Source organism: Tachysurus vachellii, chromosome 7 (assembly GCF_030014155.1).
Source record: "Tachysurus vachellii isolate PV-2020 chromosome 7, HZAU_Pvac_v1, whole genome shotgun sequence".
Classification (NCBI taxonomy): Eukaryota; Metazoa; Chordata; class Actinopteri; order Siluriformes; family Bagridae; genus Tachysurus; species Tachysurus vachellii.
This window is the reverse complement of record NC_083466.1, coordinates 24,581,616-24,593,860: the sequence shown is the minus strand read 5'-3', so window position 1 is coordinate 24,593,860 and position 12,245 is coordinate 24,581,616. Positions and strand designations below refer to the sequence as shown.

General features: G+C 42.0%; 1 protein-coding gene across 1 annotated transcript in view; it reads right to left on the bottom strand.

Annotated features, from left to right (window-relative positions):
- Positions 1 to 6,273, bottom strand: part of cacna1eb (calcium channel, voltage-dependent, R type, alpha 1E subunit b) — a 72,965-nt gene extending 66,692 nt beyond the window's left edge. The window contains exons 1-2 of the mRNA XM_060875088.1: positions 6,173 to 6,273; positions 5,230 to 5,369 (exon numbers count right to left, since the gene is read on the bottom strand). Coding sequence (XP_060731071.1) covers positions 5,230 to 5,369; positions 6,173 to 6,265 — 233 coding nt within the window. The 5' untranslated portion in view covers positions 6,266 to 6,273. The remainder of the gene's footprint in view (positions 1 to 5,229; positions 5,370 to 6,172) is intronic.
- Between the last annotated feature and the right edge of the window lie 5,972 nt (positions 6,274 to 12,245).

The following is a 12,245-nucleotide window of genomic DNA, read 5'->3' as shown; positions in this document are numbered from 1 at the left end:
TCCGCGCTGATCCCTGACAGAACCCCCCCTTAAGGTGCGGCTCCCGAAGCGGCAAAACCTGACAAAGTCCAGAAGGGGGGGGGGGGGGCACACGGCGATTGGCAGATGAAGGGAGCAAGGACGACGGCGAGGCCAGTGGGGGGAGCAAGGACCACGGCGAGGTAGGCGAGGGGAGCCAAGGCACACGGCAAGGCAGGTGGGGGGAGCAGGGCACACGGCGGCGCAGTCAGAGAGGGCCGAGCGACGTCCACAGCCGAGCTGAAGGGCCGAGGCGACGTCCGCATCTGAGCTGAAGGGCCGAGCAAAGTCCACAGCCGAGCTAACTTGCCGAGCAGCATCCCCCGACGCACCGCGGCCAAACCCTCGCCTTGACGAACAGAGGAAAAGGGCGGGAGGGCGGGAAAGATTCTCCGCCTCGGGCCTGCAGCACCCCCCGCAGAAGAAGTGAAGCGACGTGCTCCTCTGGGAAAACGGAAGTGGACCGGAAAAATGCGGGGCGATGCCGCAGGGCACCAAAAAATAAAAAGGGGCCCAACTAGGATGGTGACATCCTCCGCGAATATGGTGAGGCGACGTCCTCCTCGGAGGAACCGGAAATGGAGCGGCGTCCCTCACCGGAGAAATGCGGAGCGATGTCACTGGAAAAAGGGCCAGAAAGACTGACGGAACAGTCCAGGGGAAGAAGGAAAAACAAAAGGTCCGTGCTGGAAGCTATCCTGCTGGGTCTTAGTTCTTTAGGCGGATTCATTCTGTCACACCTTGGAAGGAAGGAGACAGACCCGTACGCAGGATAGCTTCAAACGATAGGGGTTTAATAAATAATGAAGACCATACAAAGGACTAAACGTAACTATTGAATCCGCCTTGCATTCAGCAGAGCGGCTCACTTAAATACACAAAAGGACAATCACACACAATGGGGAACAGGTGTGGAGACAGGGAGGAGCAGACGAAGGCGGGGCAGCCACGTGACAAAAACAAACAATCGCACGTGTCCAAAAGTCCGCGCTGATCCCTGACATTAGCGTTTAATGACCGGTGACATAAACATACATAATCATTTATAAAAGCTTATCCAAAAAGCTGTTAGATGTAACATTGCTTTTGTCATAACATCATGACATCATAAGATACGAGGTCATGAGTCTCGAAGTCTTTGTTAACATACTGTAAACAATGGATATAAACAGTTCGAATGTGTCAGCTGTAATAAATAAAAAGCAACGTTTTGGCAATTTTCATGTCTGAAACGTTGTGTTTCACCGACTGGAAGGTTGTTGAAACGTTTTCAGAATGTTAGTATGACTAATTTTATGTCAATCATCAAAAAAACAAGCTCGGAAAAATCTGATAAAAGACATATATCTGCTTTAATAGTGTCTTGACGCGTCTTGTCATGTTTTCTTGCAAAAAAAAATCAATCATTATACATTAGATGAGGTAGAGTCATTACAAGCAGGTCAAACTGAACTGCTTAATTATTCTCAATAAGCTCACAAAAAAAAAAAAAAAATGTTACCAGAGTGAAAAACAATGTGACTGTAACATGTGCCACTTGTGCGCCGTTTCTACCTCAACACCTTTAAACTAGAGTGTGGGAGCAGAGCAGCTTCTGAAGCCAACATCTTGGCTGAGTTTCACTTCATCTCGTCTGCTGACTGGCTGACGTCATGAGACCTTTGCCAAAATTTTGTTTGGAAGGATGAAGCTTCTCATTCTCATCAGCACTGGAAAGCTCTGAAAGCCTCGATAAGGATGATTTCGGGACTATATCGCATGGAAAAATGGGTCATTAAGATAAAAACGTGTTTTCTGTCAATTAAATAGAGATGATAGAGAACTGCTGAATGGATGAAGTGTATAAATACATAGCAAGACTGATGTCAGTGTAGATCAAGGAATTTAAATAATGACATACAAAACCATCCAAATTTCATGCATGATTACATAAAGCAGGGTTTACGTTATATTATTATATATATTCACGGCTAGGTCTCACTAATGTCACCGTGTCTCACTAATACTTCACTGCCTTACAGTTCTGCTCCACCACGGACACTCTGTTACACTCTTCTTTACCTGATTATAAATGTAGATATCTATCTATCTATCTATCTATCTATCTATCTATCTATCTATCTATCTATCTATCTATCTATCTATCTATCTATGTCTGTCAGTCTGTCTGTCTGTCATTCCTTTCAGCTTTACATCTTTATACAATTTTCTGCCTTCCTCTCTCTCTCTCTCTCTCTCTCTCTCTCTCTCTCTCTCTCTCTCTCTCCCTATCTGCTTTCCTTTCTTCCACTCTCTCTTTCTCCCCTTCTCTATCACAAAATGTTTTCCCTCACTTTGTTCCTCAAATCCTTCTTTTCTATCTATCTATCTATCTATCTATCTATCTATCTATCTATCTATCTATCTATCTATCTATCTATCTATCTATCTATCTGTCTGTCTGTCTGTCATTCCTTTCAGCTTTACATCTTTCTTGAATTCCACTCTTTCTTTATTTTCGTCTTTTTTCCCCTCTTCCACATCTCTCTCTCTCTCTCTCTCTCTCTCTCTCTCTCTCTCTCTCGCTCTGCTTTCCTTTCTTCCACTCTTTCTTCCCCCCCCCCTTCTCTCGCTTTTTTCTCCCTCACTTAGTTCCACACCTTATTTTCTATCTATCTACACATGAATGACAGAAGCAGTTAGACAACAATTTCTTGATTCAAATAATGAGTTACAATAAAAATGAACATTTCATCATTTTCACTACACTACAAAAAAATAAAAATAAAGTCCATTGGAATATATAGAACCCTGTGGTTTTGTGTCTGATCAATAGAAACCTTTTCTCAAAAAAAAATTGGCTCTATGTAGAAACCTTGGTTAGAGATGAAGCTTTTATATAAAAACAAATCTATAACTGAAAGAACGTGTAAGATGTGAATGAGTGCCATTACTTTTCGGAGTGTATCTGTATATGTAGATGACGCTGTGACATGTTCATGAACGGCGTATTTTAGAAAAGATCAAATAGTTGATCGAATCGCCAAAATTCTACCTGATTCTAAAAAGACCCGCCTATCTGGGACCAAAAGTTCCAGAAACAAGGTTCCATATATGCAGAACCAATCTGTTTAAGTATGCATCGAATTCTTCCATTCATAACAGCCAAAAGACTCCATCGCAGTTTCCAAAATAAAAACAAAGATCTATGTAAATGACTAAAAAAACTACTTTCTAACCTATAATCACTGCATGGTTTGGAATTTGCTGCAACTCCTACGCATAGGGCCGCCCTCGCTAAACAACTCAGCACCAGCTGACAGTGTTACATGCTGCCACTTTCTAACTGATAAGCCGAAAATGTGGAAAAACTCCCAGTGAATGACGGTAACCGGCGACGTGTCCACTGACAGGAAGTGTATTTTCACAAACACAAATAGAACTTTTGGGAACTTTTGGCAAAATAGTGATTTTTTTTTTTTTTTTACCAGGTTCTCATCTACGACCATGTGTATTTTTATTCCTTACATTACTTATATGTCATTTACATAATGCTTTAATGACAGAAATGATATAAATTTATGATGTATACATTTATATTGCTTATTGCAAGAACTCATCGCTGTAATAAACACTGGGTTTGCCAAATTTGAGGTCATGTTCATGTATCCCATCGAGTCGAGCTACTGTGTATCGCAACAACCAAGAAACTACGGAGCATTGAATAGAAAAATGGAAGCACCTGGAGTAAGTAGAGCTTTTCAGACTGCAGATTTTTGTCCTTCTAAACAGGATTAATTGTTAAGCCTGTGTAACGTATGAGCAGTGTGATATGAACCTCATGCAAGATAACCCAGTATTCTGTTTGCTCGAGGTTTACAATCACTCAGGGAACTATTTCAGGAGTGAAAAGTCCTTCTGAGGCTTAAATAAGCTGCAGCAGCTCATGACGATAGATTATAGTGTGGCAGGAAAAAAAAAATCATAACAACATTAAAGCCTCAAACAAAATTAAGTCAAGTCAAAAATGGACCTTCATCCAACATTCAGCCTCGATCACTATTAGGCGTGTCTTTGTTCGAATGTAGTTCTGCCAAAATACATCTCACAAACCACGGAAAGACTTGAAATGAACCCAATATCAGTTAGAAAATTCGAGACATACAGTATCACGCTAACGGTACACGCTTTTCTGATGTACAGACATCGTCCCACTCCGTAATCCCTCAATACAAGATCTTGGTGGATACATACCAGTTTTTAAACCAGCCCAATCTGGCAACCCATTACATTTATAGCATTTAGCAGACACGCTTTTGTATTTCAATTTATACAACTGAGCAATAAGGGCCTTTCTCAGGGGCCCAACCCAAGTGGCAACTCGGTGGACTTGGGATTCAAACTCATAACCTTCCGATCAGTAGTCCCAACCACTAGGCTACCATGTCCCCACAGACTTATCACCTGTCCTATCTACTCTTTCTCCCATGAAACTGTTCATGAAGATGGCACTGCACGATTCCTGCCCAAAGAGACTTCTATTGCAGTTCCAATTTTAACCACTAGATGTATTAATAACTCACGCAACTTCATCGCTCAAAAATGGTCATTAGTTTCATTTCAATGGAATTCAAATCAGAGGTTGTTGTAAATGAGGACTCGATGCTACGTGCCGGATGAGCCACCAATGCAAAGAAGGTCCTGAAACTAATAAAGAAAGTATCCTCCATTTGGGAACATGTCTCACAGCTAGACCTTAATGCACAGGTAGAACTTTTAAGAGACCTCGATCAGACCAAAATAAAGAACTGACGAGATTATCCAAGAATCATTTTGGTATGGATCCAGTCTTACTCAGAGCTCCGGCAGCTTGTTCTGTCGCATAGCTACCAGCAAATCAGACCGATGATGCCGCTTTTATATAAGCCTGATCGAAAAAGGAAGGGAGGGTTGTGATGTCGGTGTGAAAGGATGCAGTCTAAATGCTCTCATGTCTCAGCAGAGAACGAAACGCTGTACAAACAGGAGGAACATCAACATGAACTTTTATGGTAACGATCAATGATCGCAGGTTGTGATACTAGATTTTCTAGGCTAATAAATGCAAATATAACAGCTATTTTTTTAGTTTAACAATGCAGGAATATATGGAAAGGGGCGGGGCTTAGCTCCAGAGGCTCATATCTGTAAATAACAGGAAATGCACTGTAAGGCGAGAGAAATATCACTTACCCGCTCAACACGACAATAAAATCCATGACGTTCCAGCCATTTCTCAGGTATGAACCCTTGTGGAAAACAAAGCCAAGGGCTAGGAGTTTGATGCCGGCTTCGAAACAAAAGATCCCAATAAAATAGGGCTCAGTCTTCTCCTGTTGGATTGTGGACACACAGAAACGTAGAGAGGTAAATGCAAGTAAGACGAGTCAAGAAACAAGTTCACAAGATTCTCATATTATTTCCAGCTTTCTATTTAAACTCAACTGCTCCACACAATGCTCTCAGGATTTATTTATTTTTTTTTTGTATAACAGAGCAGTGTCTAGACAGAAGGTGAGCTTGTTTCCTCCTTTATGTTTTTATTTCAACGTCTTTATTAAGTCGGAAAAAGGAGAGGAAACGAGTGCTGTGTCGTTACCATGGTTAAGTAAAAGAGCACGGATACAGGCATAAGTGAGAGGTGAGATAAAGACACCCTGCACTTTGTTTCCTGTGCCTGCAAATCCCAAAAAAATTCTAATAAAAAAAAAAAAAAAAAATCAGCATTTGCTATTAATATGACATTTCTCATTATAAGTGCTACGTGCATCGAATTTGCAGTATCCACCCGTGAATCACCGAGCGCAAGGGCTGTGGGCGTTGCAGATATGACGTGTGATTGTATATTAAGTGAACACATCCTCCACGTTCTCTATGTGGAGTGATCATCATGATCATGGCGCAACTCTTATCTCACCTGGAGATTCACGGCGAAAAGCTCTTTAGTGTAGAAACACGGATCCGAACACACACAGGCGAATGACTCAGTACGGTTTAACAGCACTTATGCTTTTTTTTTTTTTTTTTTTTTTTACTCAATATTAATACACTACACAGAACATTTCACAGTGTTCAAGCAATGCTTAAGGTCCAGGGGTTCTCAAAAAATAAATAAATAAATAAATGAATAACTCACCAGTCTTTTGGCCATGGGTGTCTTGTCTTCACCAGGGAGATGCTGCTCCAGAGCCAGAACGACACAGTTGGCTATGATGGTAGCCAGGATCATGTACTCGAATGGAGTAACAGCAAGGTTAAGGTTTATATAAAACTTTTACAAGATGGAGGATCTTATCAATCTTATTAAATTGACATCTGGTTGTGAATGATGTACATCCATCCATTCATCAATCCACCATCCATCTGTCCATCCACCCTTCCATCCGTCCATCCATCCATCTGTCCATTCATCCGTCCATCCATTCATCGATCCACCATCCATCTGTCCATCCATCCATCTGTCCATTCATCTGTCCATCCATCCATCCATCCATCCATCCATCCATTTATCTGTAGTGCTTACACAGGGTTGCAGGGAACCTGGAGTCTGTCATTTCATCCGTCCATCCGTCCATCCGTCCATCCATCCATCCATCCATCTCTCCATCCACCCTTCCATCCATCCATCCATCTGTCCATTCATCCATTCATCCGTCCATCCATTCATCGATCCACCATCCATCTGTCCATCCATCCATCTGTCCATTCATCTGTCCATCCATCTATCCATCCATCCATCCATCCATCCATCCATCCATCCATCCATTTATCTGTAGTGCTTACACAGGGTTCCAGGGAACCTGGAGTCTGTCATTTCATCCGTCTATCCGTCCATCCATCCATCCATTTATCAATCCACCATCCATCTGTCCATCCACCCTTCCATCCATCCATCCATCCATTCAACTGTCCATCCATCCATCCATTCATCCATACATACATCCATCCATCCGTACATCCATTCATCAATCCACCAATCCATCTGTCCATACATCCATCCATCCGTCCATCCATCCATTCATCCATCCATCCATCCATCCGTACATCCATCCATCCGTACATCCATTCATCAATCCACCAATCCATCTGTCCATACATCCATCCATCCGTCCATTTATTCATCCGTCCATCCATCCATCCATCCATCCATCCATCCATTTATCTGTAGTGCTTACACAGGGTTGCAGGGAACCTGGAGTCTGTTCCAAGGCACTCGGGGCACAAGACAAGCAAGGCGACAACTTGGACAGGGTTCCAACAAGGGTACATACACTCATTTACATACTATGTACAATTTAGAGATGTTAATCAGCCTGCAGCCTGGACTGGAGCAGGAAACTGGAGTACACAGAGGAAACCCTAAAGCATGAGGAGAGCATGCAACCTCCACACACACACACACACACACACACAAATAGGGAAGAGCCAGGAATCAAGCTGAGGTAAACATGCAAACTCCTAAACCACCATTTACCCTCAATGGCATCCAAGATTGTGTACCATTTTATTAACAGTCTCCAACATCTTCTATAAAGAGAGCGATGCAGCAGCACTTTAGTCCTTTAGTCTAGCTCCCTCACTTCTATTTATGTACTTCCAAAGCTCTGATGCTAACACCACCACCATCCACACCATCACTCTTATGGTCTTGTTGATCGTTGTAGAACCGCATTGCATTCTGGGATTTGAGTCTGCTTCAGTCATTTTATGCTGATCACCTCATTAATATCACGATAAATATCTCTGGAACATAGTGAGTGAGAAAAGAAAACTCTTGTTTGAGTTATCCTTTATGTTTAGGAGCACTTCCGGTGATGTCGATGTGGTACACAACCACTAATTTTACACAGACTCACCTCACCAGATTTACATCCCAGCAAAATAATACATAATTGAAATACACCAGATTCACCCTGAAAACTAGACAGTAAAAAAAAAAAACCCTCTAAATTCACGGAAATCTGGAGCTAATCTGCGAATCTCATTATCATTTCCATTAGCTAGCCATTCACTAAAATTGCATGTGCATCACAGTGGTAAATTACAGTGCCATCCATACTAATAGCTTTGACTCTAAATTATGTTCAATGTGCCTTGTGATGAGTGTTTTGAAAACCATTTGCACAGTGGTTATTCTGTGTAGGCGGCTGAATGGGAAAAAAAAAAAAAAAAAAGAAAAAAAGAAAGAAAGAAAGAAACCATCACATTCACACCGTATGCTGTGGTTAAAAGCCTCTTTGTAACTTGCACAAGAAGACAAGAAGATAAAATGACGTCTATAGGAAGTTAGATGTCTTCAGTATACAATCCATTCTAAATTACAATCAACGGTAAATTATATATTAGAGCATTAAATGTTCTCTGCAAAGCCTTTGTGTGGGTTTCCTCAGGGTTTCCTGGTTTCTATCCAGACCCCAAAAACACAGGCTCTGGGAATAGATCCGTCAACACCCTGACTAATAGAAAATGATCAGGGAAGATGAATGAATGAATGAATGAATAAATGAAAAAATGAAAAAAAAAAAAAGAAACAGTCCTCTGATCCGTGATTAGTTTCTCGTCATCATCATAAACGGTGTCATTAAGCCACAATGGACGGCGTGTTGATGAAGCCGTTGGAATCTCAGTGATTCACGCTGAACAGACCAAGTCTACACAACACCGAGCTTCTATAAATAGTCTCGGCCGTTTCGAGAACTTCCCACATTCGCTTAATCCCAGATCGGCTTCGTGTAAAACACCTTCAGGGAAGTTATAAACAAGGAGCTCATTAAAGCACCTTAGGTGAACGCAGTCACTTAGTCGATTCAGTCTTTTCCGCAGTCAAACATATGAAAAAGGACAGCAGAGACAGACAGATTAAACAATAGGGAGTGACACACGGCAGACAGACGCGCCACAGCGCTGTCGCAGTTTCAGCAGCACAGACGCCCGGATCCTTAAAAAAAAGCTCTGAGATACTGTCACTCCAAACAGAAAAACATCCAACCCAAAACAATTATCCGTAGAAGACGCTGGCAGGTTTCAGACTTACATTCTTCACCCTTGTAACTACACAGAGTTCTAATAGTCTCACTGTAGTTACTGAATAATTCATAGCAAATAATGAATACGAATAATAATCATAATAATGTAAGGAACAACAACATCGTGTAACGAAGCCCATAGCATAGTTTACTGAACCTACCCAAAGTTGACAAACAGCCCCTTTATACAGAAAAATAAATACCCCATTCATCACAAAAGTAAACCAGTCACAGTAAAAAAAAAGAGAAATCTCATCTGTTTAGCCTGCAACTCGGGTCAAAATTGGTAACATGAAGTTTCAGTGTAAAACCAAACATAACCACTTCAAACTGTCTAATATATAAAAACTACAAACACGACAACAGCGGTTAAGCGTAGAAACGTAACTGGTGTCACCATTTAGATCCTTCGTGAGAATGGAAGTACAAATAATTAGTCTAATATTACATCTACATCATTTACAGTTTTATACAGACGTGAGTAGCAGACAGGGAAGCTGGTGATGCTGGGATTTAAACTTCTAACCTCCTGACCAGTTTATCTGACCTCAACCCCAATGCTTTATACCCTGGGTTCTGTTTATGAGTCATACTGGTTTGAACCTGCATTCACATAACTATTTTATACCCAATATTTCTGCTGATTGGTTGTAAATATGTAAAATAAAAAGAGATTCTTTTAAATTGTACACCTCTTAATTGCCCGATCGTCAGTTTCCTAAACAAAGCAACAGGTAGCCTTGTGATTAGCTCTTACTTTGCCGATTGAGACTGAAGTTAATGTATCTATCACAGCTTAAACTCTAATGGATCCATTAGTAACAAAAAAAGGCTCAGTTGGTGAATTGCTATAAAGAGCCTCACCAAATATACAGTAATAAAGGTGTTTTAGAGTTTCCTACAGCTATTAACTACAAATTCCATGCATTTGTCTGAATCTGGCGTAGAGTTTTGCTCCAGCAATGTTCCAGATTTCGGTTTAATATTAACACGATGCACAGACAACTGGGAATCAATTGATGAGGCTTTTTTATTTCCTCCCATGCCAAAATAATATGCAAAAAAGGTAGGTTTAACATTAATATGTGTTCTTTTAACCTCTAGAATTCAGATCCAATTCAACTAATTAAAACCCTGACATCTTTAACGCAATCTCTGAGATGATTGTAACCTAGGAAACGAATCAGAAAATCGGGCGTCCCGTCTAGGAAGTTTTCCCCGGAAAAGGCTTTTGGATAAACCTCGAACTTGACTGGGAATAAGCACTTTCAGGTACAGTTTATTATCTTTAATAAGTCATTATTACTTCCTTAAGCAAGCATGGATTTACATACAGTGTAGTGTGGTCATTTTGTGAGCTCCACAAGCACAACCCAGCACAATATGTTAAATTCAGGATCAAAAAAAACCCTACAGTTCAAAAAAATTATGTTCCCCAAAGTACAGGCAATTTAAAAAAAAAGTATCATTAATCAATGTCATCATCAATACCACTCCTAAAGGTCCAGTTATGTATCTGAAATATGTATTTGTTCCCTTAACTAAAGATATCCCAGTGACAAACATTTAACACTTTAGTGACTGTTTTCTACTAACAAACCATCAGTCCTAGCTCCATCTTGATGCTGGAGAATTAGTGATAGACACAAGACACCCAAAATACAGTGTTAATCCTAGAGCAGTGTTTTCACGTTTCTATCCTCATCCCAGAACATCTCACCTTTTCCCAACTCTGCAACATGTGACTCAACTCTTCGAAGCGTTCCTGAAACCGACCGAGTGTGTAACCTAATGGGTTCATCCTTTAGTCCTAATCCTAACGATGCCCTGCTGTATTTTGCCCTGTTGCATTGGGGTTGGGGGTGATACAATCAAGGGTACTCGTTTGCACCTACTAGTATGTGTCTTTTAAGTATAAACATGCGTACTAAAGGTACTTGATGGTACCGTTAAAAAAAAGACGGTTATTATCTGTATTACAGACTAAGGATGTTGATTCATGTTGAATTTGGGTCAAAGTTTAGACATCACCCCCTAACCCCATTTCTATGCCCACACACACACACACACACACACACACACACACACCTGATTGAACGTGTAAAAGGTAAGGATATGGCCATTCTATGATCCTTCGTGCGTACTTCCTGACCGGGTTATTCTCGGCGAAGATGAACAGCGACCTGTTTGCAGTGAGACAGTTCCGGCTGCCAGGAGGTGGAGGTTTTGCGCGCCGCGCTTTGATGCTCTTTGGTGCCTCGTTACCGGGACATTCTGCGCGCGCACCCGAGTCTGTGCCCGAGCCCGAGCCCGAGCCCGTCCCGTTCGGCGCGTTCTGTCCGGAGCGGACCATGCCGACCGGACGTGATGCGAGCGAGTGCAAGGAACGAGCGCGATGCCGCTCTCACTCCATGCCAAGCGCATCCACTTCTAAAAAGCGAGGTCAGATCGGTGCTCCGCTCCTGCTGTTTACATTCCAGGAACTTTTCTCCCCTAAAAAGTTGCTGGCTATGCATCAGATGTCGGGCGGCACGAGAGGTCCCGGTGCATCTCCACCTTTCCCTTTCACCCAATTAAAAAATACCAAAACCCTGATGTCTGTCGGTGCGCACGAGAATTTTCCAACCAGCAAAAAAGAGTTAAAATGAAGACGTGATATCTCTTGTCATACATGCATGCAAAACCTTGGAGAAAACAAATCGATTTCCTCATTGAACCTCATTGCATCTCTCTCCTGTCTGTAGGTTTCCGTGATTCAAACCGGTCGAGAGGTGGCGGAAAATCCTGCACGTTGGTCTCACGCGTCGGGCGCGTAAAGCACCACCACCAGCAGCAGCATCAGCATCAGCAGCACAACAGAGAGACTCAGAAAGACTCAGGAAGGCAAAAGGAAAAGGCTGGAACGGTGGCGGAACAGTTGCCATCCCCCACCCACCCCCTCCCCTCCGGATCCACTACCGTCTCCCACGTACTTTTTAGAGGAGCAGTTTATCTCTTTTCGCCCTCCAGGCAGATCGGGCCGCGGGAAAATCGGTTACCATGGCGATCTGTGTTACACTCATCCTTCCACTCAGTACTGTAGTGAGTGTGTGCATGCATCATGCTCTTTACATGTAAAAGAATTGGCGTGGGGGAAAAAACACTCATGTTTCCATGCTTTCAGTTCCTTATATAAATAGATAC